This window comes from Rhinatrema bivittatum, chromosome 10, assembly GCF_901001135.1.
Source record: "Rhinatrema bivittatum chromosome 10, aRhiBiv1.1, whole genome shotgun sequence".
Taxonomy (NCBI): Eukaryota; Metazoa; Chordata; class Amphibia; order Gymnophiona; family Rhinatrematidae; genus Rhinatrema; species Rhinatrema bivittatum.
Window position 1 is genome coordinate 122,486,894 of NC_042624.1, and position 25,684 is coordinate 122,512,577.

At 47.7% G+C, this 25,684-nt stretch overlaps 1 protein-coding gene across 4 annotated transcripts in view; it reads left to right on the top strand.

The window, feature by feature from the left end:
- Positions 1–15,007, top strand: part of LOC115100189 (BTB/POZ domain-containing protein 19-like) — an 84,197-nt gene extending 69,190 nt beyond the window's left edge. For 3 of the 4 annotated variants that reach the window (XM_029618502.1, XM_029618499.1, XM_029618498.1), the window contains 3 exons: positions 1,953–2,084; positions 10,368–10,493; positions 13,940–15,007. In XM_029618502.1, coding sequence (XP_029474362.1) covers positions 1,953–2,084; positions 10,368–10,493; positions 13,940–14,074 — 393 coding nt within the window. In that variant the 3' untranslated portion in view covers positions 14,075–15,007. The remainder of the gene's footprint in view (positions 1–1,952; positions 2,085–10,367; positions 10,494–13,939) is intronic. The other variant, XM_029618500.1, reaches the window with a different exon arrangement.
- Positions 15,008–25,684: the final 10,677 nt, after the last annotated feature.

A 25,684-nucleotide genomic window follows, 5' to 3' on the forward strand; every position in this document is an offset into this window, starting at 1 on the left:
ATTGTCTAGTTAAGTCTGTCCTGCCCAGAAACAGCCCCAGAACACCTCCGACTTAGGCTAAGTTTTTATTCAGATAACAGCTGGATAAGTCTGAGCCGTGAATGTGCGGAAAAATCAAAAACCGCTCTTTGTCCGGCTAAGAACCAAACTTAATTCCTGATTTACTAAGGGGTTTTCCCATAGATACAAAATAGGAGAAAAGCTGTAATGAATCTGGCCCTTAGCCGGATAAACCATCTGAGTATAGACCTCCAGATGCCTGAAGAAATAGCCATGTTTTCAGCTGCTTCTTGAATGGGCCCACCTATGAAATATGAGCAACTTTGCTTACTGTAAGCAATGTTTTCCGTAGATAGGGTGAATTAGCCATGCTGTCTGCATGACATCTGACAGCGTACCACGCGGAGCTCTCTCTCCTAGTAATCAGAGCTTTGCTCTGCTGTGCCTGATCGGCTGTTCCTGCATGAACGTGCGGTTCATTACTCCTTTTATGATTAAGCAATAGGCAAGCGCTATCCAGGCTGCAAGGGTGAAAGATCTGTCCAGGGAGGAGGGAGGGTTCGTACGGCTAATTCATCCTGCTGTCTTCGGAAAACACCATTTACGGTAAGCAAACTTGCTCTTTTGTCGATAAGCAGGCTGAATTAGCCATGCTGTCTGGGGAGTCCCAAGCTTAGGGTTGTAACAGAACACATTACAGTGGAGACACCGCGCAAGATCAGGTTTAGCGCCTACCTTTGGGTAGGCGCTAATTTCTCCGGGCAACCCCCCTGAACCTAATAGCGCCCGCAACATGCAAATGCATGTTGATGGCCCTATTAGTCATTCCTGCGTGATACAGAAAGCAAAATGTGCAGCCAAGCCGCACATTTTACTAAATTAGCGGGTTAGTGCAGTTAGTGTAGCTGGGTTTAAAAAAGGTTTGGATAAGTTCTTGGAGGAGAAGTCCATTAACGGCTATTAATCAAGTTTACTTAGGGAATAGCCACTGCTATTAATTGCATCAGTAGCATGGGATCTTCTTAGTGTTTGGGTAATTGCCAGGTCCTTGTGGCCTGGTTTGGCCTCTGTTGGAAACAGGATGCTGGGCTTAATGGACCCTTGGTCTGACCCAGCATGGCAATTTCTTATGTTCTTATGTTTATTCATTTTATATAACACATGTCCATGCTGATATAATCAGTTTACAAAGACAAATACATACTTGAGTTCAGATTAAGTAAATAACTAACATAGAGCACAAAATGAGCAAATAGAAATACTATATTCTATAAAAGTCAGGTTTTAAAATAACAACGCATACATTTGAAAATTCCGCCAGGCTGACTGGCTGCGAGAGAGTCAGATAACTGGGGCAGGGGCATTCCAGGACAGAGCCAGCTACCCAGCTAAATTACTCAGATAAACCCACTTTTCAGCTTTATCCGGATAACAGGGCCAGATAACTTTAGGACTCAAATTAGCCAATAAACGTATCCAGCTCCCTTTGACATCTGGATATATATATTATCCCAGCAAAGTCTATCTGGCCAGCATCTGAATACGGACCTCTGCACTTTTAGATTGTTTGATGTGTATTTTACGTGGTGTTTATTTTTATAAATGTTTCCATCTGTATTATTGTAAGCTGCGTTAAGCTATTGTTTGAAAGGCAGTATAGACGTGTAAATACATAAACGCAGATGTTCCCATGCTCGATAGAAAAGATTGCTAAGCTATGGATATACAACAATCATGGCAGGTAATTATCGATGGCACAAAAATCCAGTGAGATGAAAACGGTAAGCAGCTATTGAAGTCTAGAGCCATTGCAGTCCACGCACGACGGTCCACCTCAGCACTTCAGTTTATTTGTGCTTATATTTCAGACGGAATAAATAAGGAGGTGGGATTTATGAGGTCGTGGCCTCCACTGCTTTCCCCTCTAATTCTAGCTTCACCCTTTGTCACAGGAAGTGATCAGGACCAGGAGTTTCCGGGAGCTGTCCGCCCCGGCGCTGCTGTGTGTGCTGCAGAGCGATCGGCTGACCGTCGATGAGGTGCAACTGATCCGTGCCGTCCGGGAATGGGCGCACGTCAATTCTGTAAGTGCTGAAGGGTGAATTTGGCAGTCAGATCTGTGCCCAGCCCTGCTGTCTGTGGAGCAGCCCTTTTGCCATGTGTGATTGAAGGACCAATGTTAGCTGGCTGCCCTGGCCCTAATGTAGCCTGCTTACCCTGGGACATCATTTTGTGTTTATTTTTTCATTTTTTGGAGGGGCTGTTGAGGGATCAGCAGTAAAACACTTTAGCTAATGTACAATAATAATTGTATAGAAAACCTTTACTGCAGGTCTAAGCATGGGTGTTATCCTGCTTGCAGTCCTACTTAAATTCTGAGGGTCAAATCTACAGCCTGGGCAGAGATGAGAGAAGCCGAGCAGCGGCTTAGGTCGCTGTTCCATGTAGATGACTGCTAAACAGGCTAAGCACACCAGGAAGAGGGTAGGAGAACCTGGAGTATGGTGGTCAGTGGAAGGCTTAGGACGCTGTTCCATGTAGATGACTGCTAAACAGGCTAAGCACACCAGGAAGAGGGTAGGAGAACCTGGAGTATGGTCAGTGGAAGGCTTAGGACGCTGTTCCATGTAGATGACTGCTAAACAGGCTAACGACACCAGGAAGAGGGTAGGAGAACCTGGAGTATGGTGGTTAGTGGAAGGCTTAGGACGCTGTTCCATGTAGATGACTGCTAAACAGGCTAAGCACACCAGGAAGAGGGTAGGAGAACCTGGAGTATGGTGGTCAGTGGAAGGCTTAGGACGCTGTTCCATGTAGATGACTGCTAAACAGGCTAAGCACACCAGGAAGAGGGTAGGAGAACCTGGAGTATGGTCAGTGGAAGGCTTAGGACGCTGTTCCATGTAGATGACTGCTAAACAGGCTAACGACACCAGGAAGAGGGTAGGAGAACCTGGAGTATGGTGGTCAGTGGAAGGCTTAGGACGCTATTCCATCTAGATGACTGCTAAACAGGCTAACGACACCAGGAAGAGGGTAGGAGAACCTGGAGTATGGTGGTCAGTGGAAGGCTTAGGACGCTGTTCCATGTAGATGGCTGCTAAACAGGCTAACGACACCAGGAAGAGGGTAGGAGAACCTGGAGTATGGTGGTCAGTGGAAGGCTTAGGACGCTGTTCCATGTAGATGACTGCTAAACAGGCTAACGACACCAGGAAGAGGGTAGGAGAACCTGGAGTATGGTGGTCAGTGGAAGGCTTAGGACGCTGTTCCATGTAGATGGCTGCTAAACAGGCTAACGACACCAGGAAGAGGGTAGGAGAACCTGGAGTATGGTGGTCAGTGGAAGGCTTAGGACGCTGTTCCATGTAGATGACTGCTAAACAGGCTAACGACACCAGGAAGAGGGTAGGAGAACCTGGAGTATGGTGGTCAGTGGAAGGCTTAGGACGCTGTTCCATGTAGATGACTGCTAAACAGGCTAACGACACCAGGAAGAGGGTAGGAGAACCTGGAGTATGGTGGTCAGTGGAAGGCTTAGGACGCTATTCCATGTAGATGACTGCTAAACAGGCTAACGACACCAGGAAGAGGGTAGGAGAACCTGGAGTATGGTGGTCAGTGGAAGGCTTAGGACGCTGTTCCATGTAGATGACTGCTAAACAGGCTAACGACACCAGGAAGTGGGTAGGAGAACCTGGAGTATGGTGGTCAGTGGAAGGCTTAGGACGCTGTTCCATGTAGATGACTGCTAAACAGGCTAAGCACACCAGGAAGTGGGTAGGAGAACCTGGAGTATGGTGGTCAGTGGAAGGCTTAGGACGCTGTTCCATGTAGATGACTGCTAAACAGGCTAACGACACCAGGAAGTGGGTAGGAGAACCTGGAGTATGGTGGTCAGTGGAAGGCTTAGGACGCTGTTCCATGTAGATGACTGCTAAACAGGCTAACGACACCAGGAAGTGGGTAGGAGAACCTGGAGTATGGTGGTCAGTGGAAGGCTTAGGACGCTGTTCCATGTAGATGACTGCTAAACAGGCTAACGACACCAGGAAGTGGGTAGGAGAACCTGGAGTCTGGTGGTCAGTGGCTGGGGTCCATTCTTTTCATTATCTTTCTTAGGGACTCTGCAGAGGACGTTGAGGGGGAAATCTGCATCCAGCTAGAGAGATGAAAAAACTCAAAGGAGACTCAGGGGGGAGGAAAGGTTTGGAAGGTGCTTCATGTGTCTGGGGTGAGAAAATCCATGGAAAAGAGCCACTCGTTCTTCCACCTCACCCACTTTGGGCCAAATTCTGGTAACGAGTTCCTGGCGGAATAGAGCTGGGTAAGCCAGTTAGATGGATAACTATTTGAAGATGGACCTGTTTTTAGGATTAGCTTCTACCATTTTGCCGGGCACCAATGTCAGGCTCCCTGGTCTATAGTTTTTTGGGTCATCCCTGGAGCCCACATTTTTGCACAGTAGCTGTTTAAGGATAAGTTACAGCTAAATCTTTACAATCAAACATGATGGCAGAAAAAGATCATATGGCCTGTCTAGACAGCTCTACAATCCCTTCCACTCCCTCACAGATCCTGTCCTCGCCTCCCCCACCTCCATGCATCCACCACCCTCTCTGCAAAGAAATGTTTCCGAAGATTACTGCTGAGGTTACTCCTATGCTATACAGAAAACGATTTAATGTAATAACAAATAATAATGTGCACTCCAGAATAATCTGTAATATTCCAAACTTAATATTAAACAAAGAATGGTTTCTGATATAAACGGACCTGCCCTTCAGGAGTGCCACTCCCCACCCTCACCAGGGTCCTTTCCCAGGGGTTTCCCTCTCGTTCTGCTTCTCTCCACCTGCGATTCCTTCAGGAGTGCCACTCCCCACCCTCACCAGGGTCCTTTCCCAGGGGTTTCCCTCTCGTTCTGCTTCTCTCCACCTGCGATTCCTTCAGGAGTGCCACTCCCCACCCTCACCAGGGTCCTTTCCCAGGGGTTTCCCTCTCGTTCTGCTTCTCTCCACCTGCGATTCCTTCAGGAGTGCCACTCCCCACCTTCACCAGGGTCCTTTCCCAGGGGTTTCCCTCTTGCTCTGCTTCTCTCCACATGCGATCCCTTCGTGAGTGCTCTTCCTCCCCCCTCCCCGTGCAGCCTCTTCTCTGTCTCAGTTCCTCCTGTCTCCTGCCCGTGACCCCTTCCTGAGTACTTTACCTCCTGTCCTGCTCCTCTCCCTCACCTCACAGCCCCATCCCAAGTGCTCTTCTATTTGGATTTATTACTCACTTTTATGAATAAGAAGTTCACCTAAGGTGGGGAACAACATAATATTTATTTATTTTATTTGTTTATTTAGTTGACGTGTTTGTATGCCGTCATTCGGTTTCGCCATCAGAACGGTTTACAGTGCTCGTGAAATAACATTGGTTACAGAAGTCAAAGCATCAAAATGTCAACAAGAAGGAAAGTTTTGGGGTTTGATTCTTAGTTGAATACATATAAAATAATTGTTATATATTAGCAATCTGCTATCACAGCAGTGTTCATACTTGTGGTAATGTTGATACACATAAAGGAGACCTTTGTTACATAAAGGCTAGGGGTAGGAAGTGAAGTGAGTTCAGTTGCACATTGATTTAGGTGTTCGGATGGTGGGAGTTATTTAATTGATTGGGGTACGGAGCGTTTTTCTTGGTGTTGGGTTGCGAGGTGGATTGGTGGTCTTGTTGATTGAGTGAGTTTGAGTAGGTTTTCAGGTCTTTTTTGAAAATGTTGATGTTTGGTTGATTTCTTATTTCTCTGGTATTGCATTCCATAGCATGGGTGGGGTACATTAAGAACACACAAATTAAAAGAAACATAATAACAATTAGCTGACAGCAAGTAATTCACCAATTTGAAAGAAAACCAAACATAATGTAACACAGGCATTAACCTCATCAGAAGAAGGACTTACAGACAAACCAATAGAGGCTAGAAGGGACTCCAAAAAGGAGTAGTGCCGGGGATTATAAATTATCGCTTAGGTTGGCGGAGGCATCTCACTCCCACAGGAGGGGACCTGCAGTAGAGAAGGCGTGCTGTCTGGTTTCTTCCAGATGAGCCAGCTTCGGGGATGGGACATCCAGGAAGGGACCGGAAAGGGGTGTGAATTTTTAGTACCGAAGAAATCCAGGGGGAATGTAGATTATAGATAGATCATAGCGAGCTTATATTGTACATGGTGTGAGATTGGAAGCCAGTGTAAGCTTTCGAGGACTGCAGTAATGTGTTCATACATGAGAGTGCCACTTAGACGGCTGCATAGTATATAATGGGAGACTTATTAAGAGAGAGTTACAGTAATGTATACCAGAGGAAGTGGTTACAGCAGTTAGTGAAACTGGGTTTAATCCTAGAGGAAACATCCATAAACTGCTATTAATTAATAAGCATTAGTAGCTTGAGATTTATTTAGTGTTTGGGATCCTGCCAGGTACTTGTGACTTGCATTGGCCACTGCTGGTCACAGGATGCTGGGCTTGATGGACCCTCGGTCTGACCCAGTATGGCATGATCTTATGTTCTTATACCAGAGAAAGGTAAAGACTGAAGAACAGACAGAAAATCAGAGTGCTCAAGGAGAGGTTTAAGATGATGGAGTAATCACAGTTTGCAAAAAGACAAATTGGTAACAGTCTTTATATGGAGAGAGGGGTCACTCCTAACTTCTAAATTACATACAGTTTGAGAGAAAGCAATACAATGAAATGTCAACAGGCACCTCCCTAAAATCAACACAGGACTAATTAGATAAGAATTCAGCAAAGCTCAGTAAAATCAACACAGACTAATTAGATAAGAATTCAGCAAAGCTCAGTAAAACCAACACTGGTCTAATTGGATAAATACAGCAGAAGTCAGCACAGCAATTTATTTATTCATGTAAAATTCTTAGATACGGTACCTCTTATCAAAGTTTCAAAGTTTTTTATATTAAAAAATTCATAATAAGATACACAATAGAAACAAAAACCAATAAAAACATAACAATCAGACAGTAATTTAAAAAATTGAGAAATAACTGGTTATCATCTCAAACACTTATGATAAAACAATTACAAAAGCCACTACTAACGTTTGCTTAGAGAGTGGTTAATTATAATTAGTTGTATCACTTTCAGTTCAGTGAATTCACTGCAACTGAATGTAATCCCCTTTGATGAACACTTTGAAGTGCTGAAAAGCGGAATATAAAAATCATAAATAAATATATATATAACCCTTACACTGCTTAAGCTATGAATCTTCATAGAATATTTCCTAAACTGGAGGAGAGATGTTTCTATTTTTTTCCTTCTGACAGTAATGAATTCCATAAAACAGGACCTTGTATCATAGTCGTTCATGAGATTCATCCAAACGCACATATTTACGAGTTGGGACCTCAACAGTTGTGTTCCTGATCTTAATGGCCTTGAAGGTTGTTTGAGCTTCAGCTCTGAATTAAAGGCCGATGAAACCAAACCATTTATGCCCTTAAACCCGAATAATAAAACCCTGAACTTAAAGCGCCAGCATTAAGTTTTAGCAGCTGGCTTAAGGCGCCCTATAAGGAGCTCCCTCCTGCTTCTCCATCTTAAGGCCCTTTCTAAGTACTTTCATTCCCATTCTCTGTCTCTTGCCCATCCTTCTCTCCCCCTTCCTGAGTGTGGATACCACTGTGGCCCCTGCCCACCTTCCTGAGATGAGAAACCGGGCTTTTTCAGTTGCTGGCCTGATACTCTGGAATTCTGTCCGGGGACATCACCATTTATGGTCAGATTCTCGTGATAGTCACGCTCAGAAAATTGATACGATACAGACTTTCAGATACTTGAAAGGTTTTAATGATCGAAAGACAACGACAAACCTTTTCCGTTGCAAAAAAATCAGCAGAACCAGGGGTCACGATTTGAAGTTCCAGGGAGGAAGACTCAGAACCAATGTCAGGAAGTATTTCTTCACGGAGAGGGTGGTGGATGCCTGGAATGCCCTTCTGGAGGAAGTGGTGAAGACCAAAACTGTGAAGGATTTCAAAGGGGCGTGGGATAAACACTGTGGATCCATAAAGTATAGAGGATGTGAATGAAGAGAGGGTGGCTTGCGGGAATGACGGCTACTACCTGGACTTAATACCCTTATTCAATAAACATACACACGGTTAATGCGACTCCAACATTGCTCTATGCTTCAACGGCAAGAGGAAATGTGGAAAAAAGGATTTGCCATTCACAAAAAAGCGAGGAGTAGCTGGCTTGTTACGGCGGTTACTACTCCTAACCAAATAAGCCTGACACTTCACTTTCAATGCATATCCAGCATAGCTCTCTGCTTCAATGGCAGGGGGGAATGAAGAAAAGATGATTTATATTCAGACAACAACAACAAGGACTGAATTGCACAGGCTGGGTAAACAAATAAGCGTGGGAGTAGCTTGCTTGTTACGGCGGTTACTACCCCTAACCAATTAAGCTAGATACTTCATTTAGATTCAGCTCCAGCACTGCTCCCTTATTAATGGTGGGGGAGGAAGGAAATTGGAACCAAAAGGTTACAAAGGGCCAAGAGTAACAGATAAGTATGAGAAAAAAACAAGTGTGAAAGCTTGCTGGGCAGACTGGAAGGGCCGTTTGGTCTTCTTCTGCCGTCGTTTCTATGTCTGTTTGTCTTGTGATTTGTGTCATATTGGATGATTTGATGTATGTCTGTCTAATTGTAAACAAACAAATGACCACACTGCTCCCTTAGTGCAGCTTTTCCCCTCACTGTCAGGCCAGCAGGACAGCCAGAGCACATGTAGGAGGGGCCATCACCCTGCTGGCTGCCACCTTTGGATGCCGGTGGAGCTCGCGTCCCCTGCTCACTGCACAGCTTCAGACTCCTTGTGGTGGCAATCAGCAACCCTCTTCCCTGCCTCCTCTCTGAGGCAGCAGTCTTCCTCTCCTCAGCATGGGATTAGGTAGCAGCAGCCTTACAGGTGAGGTTGGCCTGTGGTATTTCTCAGCACTTGCACTTTGGTTGCCTCCCTTCTGATAGATCTCCTGTGATGGTCTCGTGGACTCCTAGGGGTCCACAGACTGCATCTTGGGAACCACTGCTCTAGGGTATCCATGTTTAGATCCTTAAGTCTCTCCCCCTATGCTTTAGAACAAAGACCACTGACCATGTTAGCAGCCTCCCCCCTCTGGAGCGACTCCATCCTGTTTATATCCTATTGAAGGTGGGGTCTCCAGAACTGTACTCAGTATCCCAAGTGAGGTCTCACCAGGGACCTGCACAGGGGCAATATCTCCTCCCTATGCAGCCGAGCAGCTTTCTGGCTTTTGCTGTTGCTTTATCCACCTGTTTGTCCACTTTAAGATCATCAGATTCCAGTTTCTTTTGTGCTTAGAAGAATTTCACCCCCATTACTGTACCTCTCCCTTGGGTTTTTGCATCCTAAATACATAAATCCATTTTTTTTAGCAAAGGGGTGGAACCAGGACTGGGCGAGAACTCTCAGTCACACACACACACACTACCCTGGTTAATGTGGAGCCCATCCCATCAGAATAGACTGCCCCTTCACCAAAATATTCTCCAGTTCCTAAGAAATCCAAAGCCCTCTTCAAAAAACACCGACAAAACTCCATGAAGAATTAGGCTGCCGTAATAAAATAAGCCCTTGAAAAAGGATTTTGTTGTCTGAAACACGGCCCCGTGTCGGGCATTGGCACCATCGAGTACATTTATGGGCGAAGAATACGTGCTTTGAAGATAAGATAAGTCTAAGACAAGTATTGATGAAACTGAGTGAACTTTTAATGAATGGTGGGGGTTGTTACACTTAGCAACAAAAAAATGTAAAAAACATAATCTAAACTGACCTATGATTATAGATAAGGCTGAGCAATAAAGAGAACCTTTATGGAACTATGATGCCTATTAGGATAGTCAAAATTTGCGTCTTAAGATAAGCAGTGAAATTGAGGGTATTTCCTAGTTCACTGTGATACATTCAGCGATTCCCATTCTCCAGGTCGCGCCTAGCCCTATCCAGATGTGTTGATTCCATTACAGTGACCCACAGCATCAGATGTACAGTTTAGCTCAAATTTGTGTTCTTTGCATGCTTTTATTCAGTTTTGTAATGCACGTTCATTATAAGGAGGATGTATTTGCTGAAACCTCAACTTTGGCAAACACAAAATTCATTGTGCACATAAAATACCCTTAATGTTGCTTGAGTTTCTGTGACTGTGGGTTATTTTTGCTCAGTTCTTACATTTGGCACTAAAGGAGGAGGAATCCCAGTCAGGCTGAAACAAAGCTGGCGTTTTCTGGGCCCTATCGCTTGCACTCTGTCTTTCAGGTGGTCCTGGACATTCCAGTCCTGCAGATCGCGGCAGATATTGTGGGCGAGATACGTCTCTTCCTCCTTTCTCCGGATGAGCTCACTACCCTGGAGAAAGAGAACAGGAAAGATCAGTTTATTCCGGTGAGGAATCCCTTCCTCCATCCCTCCTCTCCTGCCTTTCCTGTGCTAGCATCCCCCAGGACACCGGCGCTGGGACCTCTCCTCCTCTCTCCTGCTTCTTTTCCTGAGTATGTGCCCGGAATAAGCCTCAGCTGCTGCTGTGCTGCCAGGAAGTTTATCTCCTCCTTCCTCCATCCCTCCTCTCCTGCCTTTCCTGTGCTAGCATCCCCCGGGACACCGGCGCTGGGACCTCTCCTCCTCTCTCCTGCTTCTTTTCCTGAGTATGTGCCCGGAATAAGCCTCAGCTGCTGCTGTGCTGCCAGGACGTTTATCTCCGTCTTCCAGCCATGCCTACTGTGATGGGCACCTAGGAGACTGGATTTCCAGCTTCAGCTCCAAACATTTGGCTACGACCTTCCCATGGAGGCTTTAGTTTAGATTGGAGAAATTGTATTGGGGTGACAAAACGCATTATTACCAAAATAATACACAGGAAGGGACTTCTGAAGGTGAACCATTGCTCTACCCTCAGAAAGGACCCTTGCCTGATGTGCATGTAAATACCATGCATGGGTGTAATTTTAAGCACCCTGGGGAGAGACATTTCTGGGGCAGGGTTTGCATTTAATCACAGACTTCGGTTTTAAAAAGGGTGCAGGTGTAAATTTCCTCAAAAATGTTCCTGCACAACATTTTCAGGAGCTACTTTTCTAAGTGAAAATTGATGTAACTTATGTGTGTAAGAGCAGAAAATTAGCCCCAAGGATGACCCTCATGTGGGCTTCCAGCTCAGTCGGAACTAGGGCTGGCATCATGAGCCTTCCCCCATTTCCTGTCCCCCCACACCGCGCCAGAGGACGGCAGAATCCAGCCACAAGGGGTCAGCATTGAGCAGTGACCAGAATTTCCTGTCCCCCCACACCGTTCCAGAGGACGGCAGAATCCAGCCACAAGGGGTCAGCATTGAGCAGTGACCAGAATTTCCTGTCCCCCCACACCGTTCCAGAGGACGGCAGAATCCAGCCACAAGGGGTCAGCATTGAGCAGTGACCAGAATTTCCTGTCCCCCCACACCGTTCCAGAGGACGGCAGAATCCAGCCACAAGGGGTCAGCATTGAGCAGTGACCAGAATTTCCTGTCCCCCCACACCGTTCCAGAGGACGGCAGAATCCAGCCACAAGGGGTCAGCATTGAGCAGTGACCAGAATTTCCTGTCCCCCCACACCGTTCCAGAGGACGGCAGAATCCAGCCACAAGGGGTCAGCATTGAGCAGTGGCCAGAATTCCCTGTCCCCCCACACCGCTCCAGAGGACGGCAGAATCCAGCCACAAGGGGTCAGCATTGAGCAGTGACCAGAATTTCCTGTCCCCCCACACCGTTCCAGAGGACGGCAGAATCCAGCCACAAGGGGTCAGCATTGAGCAGTGACCAGAATTTCCTTCCCCCCCCACACCGCTCCAGAGGACGGCAGAATCCAGCCACAAGGGGTCAGTATTGAGCAGTGACCAGAATTCCCTGTCCCCCCACACCGTTCCAGAGGACGGCAGAATCCAGCCACAAGGGGTCAGCATTGAGCAGTGACCAGAATTTCCTATCCCCCCACACCGTTCCAGAGGACGGCAGAATCCAGCCACAAGGGGTCAGCATTGAGCAGTGACCAGAATTCCCTGTCCCCCCACACCATTCCAGAGGACGGCAGAATCCAGCCTCAAGGGGTCAGCATTGAGCAGTGACCAGAATTCCCTGTCCCCCCACACCATTCCAGAGGACGGCAGAATCCAGCCACAAGGGGTCAGCATTGAGCAGTGACCAGAATTCCCTGTCCCCCCACACCGTTCCAGAGGACGGCAGAATCCAGCCACAAGGGGTCAGCATTGAGCAGTGACCAGAATTTCCTGTCCCCCCACACCGTTCCAGAGGATGGCAGAATCCAGCCACAAGGGGTCAGCATTGAGCAGTGACCAGAATTCCCTGTCCCCCCACGCCGTTCCAGAGGACGGCAGAATCCAGCCACAAGGGGTCAGCATTGAGCAGTGACCAGAATTTCCTGTCCCCCCACACCGTTCCAGAGGACGGCAGAATCCAGCCACAAGGGGTCAGCATTGAGCAGTGACCAGAATTTCCTGTCCCCCCACACCGTTCCAGAGGACGGCAGAATCCAGCCACAAGGGGTCAGCATTGAGCAGTGACCAGAATTTCCTGCCCCCCCACACCGCTCCAGAGGACGGCAGAATCCAGCCACAAGGGGTCAGCATTGAGCAGTGACCAGAATTCCCTCCCCACCGGGAGCTGTGAATGCTGCCCTCTGCAGAGCTGGGGGCCGAAGCATGCCCTGCCACTGAGCAAGCAAGCTGGCCCAAGGAGGACAATCCTTAAAGGAGTTTACATGCAGGGACAGGGCAAGGGAGATAAATAGTCTCCGGCGAATCTTCACTGGATGGCTGCTCGTATTATTAATACTATCTCATTATAGTTGGATAACCTGAGGGAAATGGGGGACAGAGATTTTGTACAAGGTCACACACAGAACTGGGATTAAGACTGAGGCCCAGAGGGATAAGTGGACCTGTCCAGGGTCACAAAGAGGAGAGCTGGGGCAGAGCTGGGATTAGAACTCAAGATGTTAAGCTTGTATGTGTGATCTGCTTAACTTCAGGCAAATCCCCTCTCCAAAGGTTTCCTTGCCCCTTCCTCCCTGCTTTCCAGAATGGTTTTGGGAGGTGAAGGTGCCTACTGAGAATACTCCCCCTTATCGGGGGAGGGGGGGGCTTTCTGGCTTCTTACCACATCCCTGCCCTGAAGAAGGTACAGAGAAGGGCAACCAAAATGATAAGGGGAATGGAACAGCTCCCCTATGAGGAAAGGCTGAAGAGGTTAGGACTTTTCAGCTTGGAGAAGAGACGACTGAGGGGGGATATGATAGAGGTGTTTAAAATCATGAGAGGTCTAGAACGGGTAGATGTGAATCGGTTATTTACTCTTTCGGATAGTAGAAAGACTAGGGGGCACTCCATGAAGTTAGCATGGGGCACATTTAAAACTAATTGGAGAAAGTTCTTTTTTACTCAACGCACAATTAAACTCTGGAATTTGTTGCCAGAAGATGTGGTTAGTGCAGTTAGTATAGCTGGGTTTAAAAAAGGATTGGATAAGTTTTTGGAGGAGAAGTCCATTACCTGCTATTAAGTTCACTTAGAGAATAGCCACTGCCATTAGCAACGGTTACATGGAATAGACTTAGTTTTTGGGTACTTGCCAGGTTCTTATGGCCTGGATTGACCACTGTTGGAAACAGGATGCTGGGCTTGATGGACCCTTGGTCTGACCCAGTATGGCATGTTCTTATGTTCTTAAATGCACATATAAGCTTTCCCACGAAATCCTGCAGGGTATTGCAAGAGCATATGTCCGTGTATTGAACGCGCATACTTATGTTCTTATGCTCTGTCTCTCTCCTGACTGTAGGTTGAAAGGATTGCTGAGGCCTGGAAGTTTCATGCCCTGAAGAAAGGAAGTAGAGTCCAATCCCATCTGTTCCGCAGGCGGAAAGGGACCCATCCCCGGGACCACCACAGATATCTAGGCCTGCATTACAAGTGAATGGAAAAAACTGGCTGGCGTCCAGCCTCTCTGTCCTTAAGCCCATCCTCCAGGGAACTGAATATTTTAGTGCAAAGCATGAATCACAGGAACAGTGAACTTTCTGTTTCAATTACTAGATTATCCCTTTTATTACTGAAATATCAAAGTGTATAGTTGTATGCATCTGTACATATACACACAGACGTAGATCTATCCATATGCACACCTAGTAACGCTCCCAGATGGATTCAGCATGTCAGTCCTTAGTCTGCTGCAAGGCCGATGAAGCCTGGGCTCGACCCCGTTGCGATTCAGACCTGATAAGTGGAGTAAGGAGGAGATCCTTTAGCTTGGTAGCAGCTGCTGAAAGAAAGACCGGTGCAATGAGAGCCTCAAGCATCAAAAGAGACGACAAAAACTGTAACCCTGGCTGGTCCAAGAGTGGAGAGGTGGCAGGAAATCAGAGAAAGAAATGTCTCCTTTACTTCCAATGTATTTCAGAGGAGCATAAAGCTTGTGCTTGAGGGGCTCCCAGTGCCAGTGAGCAGCCCCTGGGTAGCAGCAGCTGGAGTGCAGCGAGCAAGTCAACACCTGGAGCCAGCTGCAACTGCTTCTGAAGATTTGTAGTGCTTTGGAGGAAAGGTTTTATTGTTCTTAGCTTAGCAGTGTAACATTTCATACAGATAATTGTTTGATCTCAGCCATGGCTCCTTCTTCCGATGTCATGTGTGCTGTACTGGGCAGGCCTCTGCGTTCTGAGCGGGCGGCACTGAAGACCACTGGCCGACCAGAATCCAAGTGACTTGGCCTGCAGTGCGAAACACTGCAGCTGTAAGCAAATTTGCAGATGATACAAAATTGTTCAGAATAGTTAAATCACAAGCAGATTGTGATAAACTGCAGGAAGACCTTGTGAGAGTGGAAAACTGGGCATCTAAATGGCAGATGAAATTTAATGTGGATAAGTGCAAGGTGATGCATATAGGGAAAAATAACCCATGCTATAATTACACAATGTTGGGTTCCATATTAGGAGCTACAAACCAAGAAAGAGATCTGGGCATCATAGTGGATAACACATTGAAATCGTCTGCTCAGTGTGCTGCGGCAGTCAAAAAAGCAAACAGAATGTTGGGAATTATTAGAAAGGGAATGGTGAATAAAACGGAAAATGTCATAATGCCTCTGTATCGCTCCATGGTGAGACCCCACCTTGAATACTGTGTACAATTCTGGTCGCCACATCTCAAAAAAGATATAATTGCGATGGAAAAGGTACAGAGAAGGGCAACCAAAATGATAAGGGGAATGGAACAACTCCCCTATGAGGAAAGACTAAAGAGGTTAGGACTTTTCAGCTTGGAGAAGAGACGACTGAGGGGGGATATGATAGAGGTGTTTAAAATCATGAGAGGTCTAGAACGGGTAGATGTGAATCGGTTATTTATTTATTTATTTATTTTTGGTTTTTATATACCGGAAGTTCCTGTATACAATACATATCACTCCGGTTCACATTTAACAGAAATAACTATCGCCGGGGAGGCGGTTTACATGGAACATATCGAAATAATGAACGGATAATATATAATAATTTACTCTTTCGGATTTACTCTTTCGGATAGTAGAAAGACTAGGGGGCACTCCATGAAGTTAGCATGTGGCACATTTAAAACTAATTGGAGAAAGTTCTTTTTTACTCAACGCACAATTAAACTCTGGAATTTGTTGCCAGAGGATGTGGTTAGTGCAGTTAGTATAGCGGTGTTTAAAAAAGGATTGGATAAGTTCTTGGAGGAGAAGTCCATTACCTGCTATTAAGTTCACTTAGAGAATAGCCACTGCCATTAGCAATGGTTACATGGAATAGACTTAGTTTTTGGGTACTTGCCAGGTTCTTGTGGCCTGGATTGGCCTCTGTTAGAAACAGGATGCTGGGCTTGATGGACCCTTGGTCTGACCCAGTATGGCATTTTCTTATGTTCTTATGACACTTGAGCAGGGGAACTCGCAAGAATTGCACTGTATGGATCCAGCTCATCCTGGCTTTGCCTCATTATAGATCCAGTTTAGGAGGGGGGATGCCGTTGAAGTCACTTGAGGGAGGGGAGCTGATGTGGTTAGGAGGGAGGAGGCAATTAAAGTCTCTTGGTGGCGGGGGAGTGATGGCATTAGGAGGGGGGATGTCATTGATGTCTCTGGGGTGAGAGTGACGGGGTTAGGAGGGGGGGGTGCCATTGATGTCTCTGGGGTGAGAGTGATGGGGTTATAAGGGGGGTGCCATTGATGTCTCTGGGGGAAGTGAAGGGGTTAGGAGGGGGAGGCCATTGATGTCTCTGGGGTGAAAATGACAAAGTTAGAAGGGGGGATTCCATTGATGTCTCTGGGATGAGAGTGATGGGGTTAGGAGGGGGATGCCATTGATGTCTATGGGGGGGAGTGATGGGGTTAGGAGGGGGATGCCATTGAAGTCTCTGGGGTGAGAGTGACGGGGTTAGGAGGGGGGAGGCCATTGACGTCACTGGGGTGAGAGTGACGGGGTTAGGAGGGGGTGCCATTGACGTCTCTGGGGTGAGAGTGACGGGGTTAGGAGGGGGGATGCCATTGAAGTCTCTGGGGTGAGAGTGACAGGGTTAGGAGGGGGAAGCCATTGATGTCTCTGGGGTGAGACTGACGGGGTCAGGAGGGGGATGCCATTGATGTCTCTTGGGTGAGAGTGACAGGGTTAGGAGGGGGATGCCATTGACATCTCTGGGGTGAGAGTGACGGGGTTAGGAGGGGTGCCATTGATTTCTCTTGTTGAGGGGGGATGACTAGTTTAGGAGGGGGATGCCATTGAAGTCTCATGTTGACGGGGGATGAATGGGGTGGGGGTGATGCCATTGAAGTCTCTTGTTGAGGGGGAATGACGGGGTTAGGAGGGGGAGGCCATTGATGTCTCTGGGGTGAGAGTGACGTGGTTAGGAGGGGGATGCCATTGAAGTCTCTGGGGTGAGAGTGACGGGGTTAGGAGGGGGGAGGCCATTGACGTCACTGGGGTGAGAGTGACGGGTTAGGAAGGGGTGCCATTGACGTCTCTGGGGTGAGAGTGACGGGGTTAGGAGGGGGTGCCATTGACGTCTCTGGGGTGAGAGTGACAGGATTAGGAGGGGGGATGCCATTGAAGTCTCTGGGGTGAGAGTGACAGGGTTAGGAGGGGGAAGCCATTGATGTCTCTGGGGTGAGACTGACGGGGTTAGGAGGGGGAGGCCATTGATGTCTCTGGGGTGAGAGTGACGGGGCTAGGAGGGGGTGCCATTGACGTCTCTGGGGTGAGAGTGACGGGGTTAGGAGGGGGGGTGCCATTGACGTCTCTGGGGTGAGAGTGACGGGGTTAGGAGGGGGGGTGCCATTGACGTCTCTGGGGTGAGAGTGACGGGGTTAGGAGGGGGGATGCCATTGATGTCTCTTGTTGAGGGGGGATGACTGGGTTAGGAGGGGGATGCCATTGAAGTCTCATGTTGACGGGAGATGAATGGGGTGGGGGGATGCCATTGAAGTCTCTTGTTGAGGGAGGATGATGGGGTTAGGAGGGGGATGCCATTGAAGTCTCTTGTTGAGGGGGAATGACGGGGTTAGGAGGGGAGGCCATTGATGTCTCTGGGGTGAGAGTGACGTGGTTAGGAGGGGTATGCCATTGATGTCTCTGGGGTGAGAGTGATGGGGTTAGGGGGATGCCATTTAAGTCTCATGTTGAGGGGGAATGACGGGGTTAGGAGGAGGTTACGTTGAAGTCTCTTGTTGAGGGGGGGTGATGGGGTTAGGAGGGGGATGCATTGAAGTCTTGTTGAGGGGGATGACGGGGTTAGGAGGGGGATGCATTGAAGTCTCTTGTTGAGGGGGGATGATGGGGTTAGGGGGGTGCCATTGAAGTCTCTTGTTGAGGGGGGATGACGGGGTTAGGGGGGTGCCATTGAAGTCTCTTGTTGAGGGGGGATGATGGGGTTAGGAGGGGGGTGCCATTGACCTCTGTGTTGAGGAATGATGGAGTTAGGAGGATTTTGTGTTCCTGTGAGAGCACGGATCTCTAGATGAAGGGTAGGTACAAGATTTATTCCAGTTTTCTGGCAGTTAGTCTTGCTGAAACGGCAAGACCTGGGCAGTGACGTTATGTGATGCTTGCTGGGTCAGTCTGTTCCTGAGTTGGGCGCTGTCATGTTCCAGGCATTATATCACACTATCCCAGCTCCAGGAAATTAGAGGGAGAATAAAATTATCTTGTACTAGAATAGCTTGGCCCTTCCCCCTCTCTGCACTGTTGCACACAAATTGCTGATTGCCTATGCCCAGTGCGATTACTGTGCTACCTCTAGAGTGAGACATGATCCCCTTCCAGTGCTGGTTCTGGGAGTGCTGCTGGAGCAGAGGGTTGGGAAGAATGAAAGCATCTGCCTGCCTTGTCTCCTAATAGAAGGCGAGCGTGGGAACGGATTAACCAGACACTTCCGGTCTTTTAAAGAGCTATTTATTGCTCAGCTCTAAATAGCCTTCCAGTATCACAGCTTCTTTTTTTATCACATCATACCCAGTGCATTCACATGGCCCCTGCCCTGTGCAGATAGTTTCTGTATATTCCCCTGCATTCACATGCCCCCTACCCTGTGCAGAGAGTTTCTGTATATTCCCCTGCATTCACATGCCCCCTACCCTGTGCAGAGAGTTTCTGTATATTCCCCTGCATTCACATGCCCCCTACCCTGTGCAGAGAGTTTCTGTATATTCCCCTGCATTCACATGCCCCCTACCCTGTGCAGAGAGTTTCTGTATATTCCCCTGCATTCACATGCCCCCTACCCTGTGCAGAGAGTTTCTGTATATTCCCCTGCATTCACATGCCCCCTGCCCTGTGCAGATAGTTTCTGTATATTCCCCTGCATTCACATGCCCCCTGCCCTGTGCAGAGAGTTTCTGTCTATTCCCCTGCATTCACATGCCCCCTGCCCTGTGCAGAGAGTTTCTGTATATTCCCCTGCATTCACAAGCCCCCTGCCCTGTGCAGAGTTTCTGTATATTCCCCTCATTCACACGCCCCTTGCCCTGTGCAGAGAGTTTCTGTATATTCCCCTGCATTCACACGCCCCCTGCCCTCTCCATAGAGTTTCTGTATATTCCCCTGCAGTCACACGGCCCCTGCCCTGTGCAGAGAGTTTCTGTATATTCCCCTGCATTCACATGCCCCCTGCCTGTGCAGAGAGTTTCTGTATATTCCCCTGCATTCACATGCCCCCTGCCTGTGCAGAGAGTTTCTGTATATTCCCCTGCATTCACATGCCCCCTGCCCTGTGCAGAGAGTTTCTGTATATTCCCCTGCATTCACATGCCCCCTGCCCTCTCCATAGAGTTTCTGTATATTCCCCTGCATTCACATGCCCCCTGCCCTGTGCAGAGAGTTTCTGTACATTCCCCTGCATTCACATGCCCCCTGCCCTGTGCAGAGAGTTTCTGTATATTCCCCTGCATTCACATGCCCCCTGCCCTCTCCATAGAGTTTCTGTATATTCCCCTGCATTCACATGCCCCCTGCCCTGTGCAGAGAGTTTCTGTACATTCCCCTGCATTCACATGGCCCCCTGCCCTGTGCAGAGAGTTTCTGTATATTCCCCTGCATTCACATGGCCCCCTGCCCTGTGCAGAGAGTTTCTGTATATTCCCCTGCATTCACATGGCCCCCTGCCCTGTGCAGAGAGTTTCTGTATATTCCCCTGCATTCACATGCCCCCTGCCCTGTGCATAGAGTTTCTGTATATTCCCCTGCATTCACATGCCCCCTGCCTGTGCAGAGAGTTTCTGTATATTCCCCTGCATTCACATGCCCCCTGCCTGTGCAGAGAGTTTCTGTATAATCCCCTGCATTCACATGGCCCCCTGCCCTGTGCAGAGAGTTTCTGTATATTCCCCTGCATTCACATGGCCCCCTGCCCTGTGCAGAGAGTTTCTGTATATTCCCCTGCATTCACATGGCCCCCTGCCCTGTGCAGAGAGTTTTCTGTATATTCCCCTGCATTCACATGGCCCCCTGCCCTGTGCAGAGAGTTTCTGTATATTCCCCTGCATTCACATGGCCCCCTGCCCTGTGCAGAGAGTTTCTGTATATTCCCCTGCATTCACATGGCCCCTACCCTGTGCAGAGAGTTTCTGTATATTCCCCTGCATTCACATGGCCCCCTGCCCTGTGCAGAGAGTTTCTGTATATTCCCCTGCATTCACATGGCCCCCTGCCCTGTGCAGAGAGTTTCTGTATATTCCCCTGCATTCACATGGCCCCTACCCTGTGCAGAGAGTTTCTGTATATTCCCCTGCATTCACATGCCCCCTGCCCTGTGCAGAGAGTTTCTGTATATTCCCCTGCATTCACATGGCCCCCTGCCCTGTGCAGAGAGTTTCTGTATATTCCCCTGCATTCACATGCCCCCTGCCCTGTGCAGAGTTTCTGTATATTCCCCTCATTCACATGCCCCCTGCCCTGTGCAGAGAGTTTCTGTATAATCCCCTGCATTCACATGCCCCCTGCCCTGTGCAGAGAGTTTCTGTATAATCCCCTGCATTCACATGCCCCCTGCCCTGTGCAGAGAGTTTCTATATATTCACATGCCCCCTGCCCTGTGCATAGAGTTTCTGTATATTCCCCTGCATTCACAGGGCCCCTGCCCTGTGTAGAGAGTTTCTGTATATTCCCCTGCATTCACACGCCCCCTGCCCTGTGCAGAGAGTTTCTGTATATTCCCCTGCATTCACACGCCCCCTGCCCTGTGCAGAGAGTTTCTGTATATTCCCCTGCATTCACACGCCCCCTGCCCTGTGCAGAGAGTTTCTGTATATTCCCCTGCATTCACATGCCCCCTGCCCTGTGCAGAGAGTTTCTGTATAATCCCCTGCATTCACATGCCCCCTGCTCCAGAGAAAAAGGAAGTGGGTGAGACTGGCTGGCCAGGCCAGGTGTGACCTGTGCAAAGGGACGGAACCAGGACTGGGCGAGAACTCTCAATCACACGCACACACACACGTACCCAAACACACACCTCACACTCTTAACATGTGTGATGAGCACTGGTAGGTGGAGGACAGCTAGGGGTTGGGGATGCAGGGTCACTGGGGTAAGGAGAAGGCAGATAGAATGGGGCTGTCTCTCTCCAACCCTCTCCTCCACTCTGCTCTGGTGATTCTGATCCTCCATCCCTAGTCCCCCTCATAAATTCTCCAGTGGCCCTTGACCCTACCCCCCACAGTGGTCCTAAAGCCCCTAAGTGTAACCCCCTATCCCTGGCAATCCTCAAGCCCCTCCACTCCCTGGAAAATTACCCTCTCCAGCACCTCTTCCTCTCCCTCCTCGGCTAGTAAAGTTACAGGCCTCCTCTTAAAGCTGAATCAGCCATCTCACCTCTGCTTTATGGGCAGGAGCAGACTGGTGTGCACTGTGCACTGTCCTCAGTCTCCTTGGACAGGGGTGTGGGGCCTGGAATTCTTTGCCTCCTTAGGGGGTAAAAGAGAGCAATGCTAAATGCTTCCCTCACTTACTCTTTTCTTTCTCCCTTCTCCCTCAATGCCCAATCCTATCCCCTCACTCACAGACTGACCCCACTTGGATCATTTCTATATCTGGGAACTTTTGTTTCCAGTTACCCTGAGATTGTTGCAGATTAGTGAGGGGGAGGGCACGGCGGGTGATGGTGTACACCCCAGTAGCAGCATGCACACAAACTTTCTCACATACACTCACATGTTCACTCTCATACTCTTCACACACACACATGCTCATTCTTACACAGACTCTCACGCAGATGCACACTCAGTTCTCCCCCTCTTCCACACACACACACGTACCTCAATAACAACAAACCAAACACTTTGTGAAGTAACATAAAGCCCTGCAAAAATAAAAAGAAACTTAGAATCTTGCCATACCATACCAGCAATAAATCTCAAGACTCAGACAGTAGCAGCAACCTTATCTATGAAAAGACACTAATGCTAATATTATACCAGGCCCTAGAACACTAATACACCACTTACTGGGCAAACAGGCTGGACAGCTACAAATCCCTACAGGAAACTACACACTAGCAGAAATACTGCACCTCGGTCACACACATAGAACATAGACCGACCCTTACCTTATTCAGAAGAAGGGACTACAAATTAAAAACAAAAACATACAGACAAAACTGAAATGTAAAGCCCAAGAAATCAGACTCTGAAGAAAGAGCAAAATACAAATATTTAATGCACATTCCAAAAGATAGCATATGCCAATCACTCTTTTTTTTTAACCTTTGTTGTCTGCTCTTATTTTTCTAATCGGTTGGTCCTGGCCTCTTTTTTCCACGTTTGTCTTCTCAGCCTTTCCCTAATTACTTTTTCAGGGTCTCTTTGTTTTAGTTTGTGTCTTTTCTCTCTTCCTGTCTTCTTCCCTTTCTCCCTCAAATACATAGGCTCTCACTCTCACATGCTGTCTTTCTCTCACACACACACGCACAGAGGCTTTCACTCTCATATATTGTCTCTATCCCTCACACACACACAGACTCTCACTCTCACATGCTGCCTTTCTCTCTCTCACATACACTCTCACAGGCTTTCACTCATACACTGTCTCCATCCCACACACACAGGCTCTCGTTCCCTCATGCTGTCTTACTCGCTCTCATACACTGTCTTTCTCTCATACACACACATATACACAGGCTTTCACTCTCACATGCTGTCTCCATCCCACCCACACACAAGAAGCTCTCACTCTCACACGCTGTTTCTCTCTCGCACCCTGACTTTGTCACACACACAGGCTTTCACTCTCACACGCTGTCTCTGTCTTGCACAGACACACACACACACACACACAGACTCTATGTGGTAGCTAGAGTGGTAGGTGGCTTAATAACAGCCAGAGGAAACAGGAGGCAGGCTCAGGCTGTTCCTTAAGTGCACTTTATTTACAGTGAAAGAAACTCAAAACAATTATGGTAGCACATCTTCAGGAGTCAAAATAATTAATACAGCTTACCTTACTTCAGGTCCAACAAGGTTGTTAAACTTATTTATTTTTAATTCTCTTTACTGAGCCACCAAGACAGTACAACTATATTCACAAAACAATGTCAAGAATGGTCAAGAGAATAACAAAATATGCTTACAAGCAGAATCATAGACAGATAAGCAACTGTCCACAGTGACTCATTAATTTTCTTCTTTTTTTTTTTTTTTTTTTAATTTATTTATACAAATTTACAAAACATATTAAACAAGAAACCTCTTGCCATGAAATGTAGAATTGACAATAAGAAAAAATATTACAAAGCAATAAAAAAAAAAAAGCAGCAAATATCAAGATTTGTAAATATTATCGAATTCAGTCCAAGTCCACAAAGAGAGGGGATCCCAAACACAATTTCAAGAAAAATATTATCAAATATAAGTAAAGCATTATACCAACAAGGGTTATTAATATATTGGATTCAAAGATCTGTCTAAGTTATGGCATTTAGGTGACCAATGGGGAAAGAGAAGTGAACTCTACAGGTTTCTTAGCCAGGAAAAGGGATAATTGAGAAGTTGAAAAAAGACATAAGAAGCGCCCTTCTATTTTATACAAGAAGAGCATCGCGCCCACTTGCAAAACTCTAGGTTTCAAAATTAAGAACTGGGTCTGCCTTGCCACATCAGGAACAATTCTAACCTAATGGTTTAAAGGAAATCTCAGATCTGTGTCTAAAGAGCAAGCTTAAAACCCAGTCTCTATCAGTGTAACAGGGACTGGCCCTCACTGGCAGAGAGATCATCCAGCTCCAGCGGCTGTGTAGAAACCTCTTCATCCTAGAAGCAGGTAGAGATTAGAATATGCCTCGGAGATGGGAGAAAGAGCTTGTTCCAATATCTTTAATATCTCGAGGAAATATCTTTTAAGCACGTCCTTAGGTGGTATCAAAGAGTTCTTAGGGGGGATCACGTGATGTGGTGAGTGAGGTCGGTCGCAGACTTCCTCGCTCCGGGCGGCGCATCTCTTACTCACCTCCATCAGCCTGCTAAAATCCTGCTGAATCGCTGTTTCCTCCTGTATGAGTGCAGAGCATATGTCGATAACAAATTTTATGTCCAAATCGCCATCTGTGATGCCTCCGAAAGTGGCTAAACGGGACAAAGAAAAATCGAGAGGGCCGGAGCCCAAAATGGCAGCCGCGTCACCGGAGGCAACGGCGCATTTAAAACAGCCGGCAGCGCCTTCCCTCCCTCCGACCACGGCCGAAATAAAAGAGGTTGTCGGTGCAGTGTTGGATGCAAAATTAGCTGGGATCTCGGCGCAACTTACTTCGTTGCAGGAAGCATTTACGGACTATGCACCTCGACTCTCCCAGGTGGAGGAGCGGACCTCGACCCTCGAAGATGAGGTAACCGCTTTGCAGGGGAAGGTGTCTAGCATGGAAAAAGCCTTACAGGACCACGAAGAGAAGATGGAAGACCTGGAAAACCGGGCAAGAAGATCAAATATCCGGTTTATAGGGCTCCCGGAAACAGTGGAAGATCAGCTTTTGCGGCCCACGCTGTTAAAATGGCTGCCGGACGTTTTAGGCCTACCTGATCTCACGGATATACTGGAATTTGAGAGAGTTCATAGAATTGGCGCTAAAGGACAAGACCAAAACCGTCCGCGCACCGTGATTGCCAAGGTTCTTAATTTTCACCACAAGCACCTTATTCTGCAGGCAGCCCGGAAGCAGGGGGCACTGCTTTTTCAAGGGAAGGAAATTCGTTTGGCGCCAGATTATTCAGTAAAGGTGGCGGCCATGCAGAGAGCCTACAGCTCTATTTGTAGTCAGCTTATTGAAAAGGATATTCGCTTCACTGTACAATTTCCAGCGAAACTCCGCATAAATCATGGAGGGAAATGGACTACTTATGAGTCGGCAGAAGCGGCGAAGGGGGCCCTAGACTTCCTTCTTAAATAAGATCTCTGGCAGGATTGGAAGCCCTTCTTTTCATGTCAAATTACAATGGTGGTGGGTGAGGGCTCTGTGCCCTCTGTTCACATTTAAATGATCTCCTTACATGACTCGTTGAGTCTGGGTTTGTTGGGGTTTGGTTTGCTGTTTTGGGGGGTGGGGGGAGGGGGGGGGGAGGGATAGTGCTGGTATTGCTGCCTTTATATGTCTGATGCATGTGTCTGGTATGTACTTGGAGGGTGAGCTTGCTGGGATGTTTATTTTGCTCTGGATGCTGGTGTACAAGCTTGAGAGTAGGCCAGGCTGGGGGCCTGCTCTCCCTTTTCTTTTCTGTGACCCCTTGACTTGGCAATGTTTACTGCCTCATAGCTAGATGGGGAATAAATACCGTCTAATTTCTTGGAATGTAAATGGGTTGGGGTCCCCAATCAAGAGAAAAAAAGTATTCCAACACTTACAACGCCTGAAGGTCAATATAGCCTGCATTCAGGAAACCCATCAGAACGCAGTAGAAAGCGCAAAGCTATGTAGGGAATGGGCCACAGCTTGTTACTATTCTGCTGCCCAGGGGAAGAAGGGGGGCGTAGCGGTTTTAATACATAAGAATACGCCCTTCACTCTTACTAGCGAATTTAAGGATGATGCGGGCCGATAC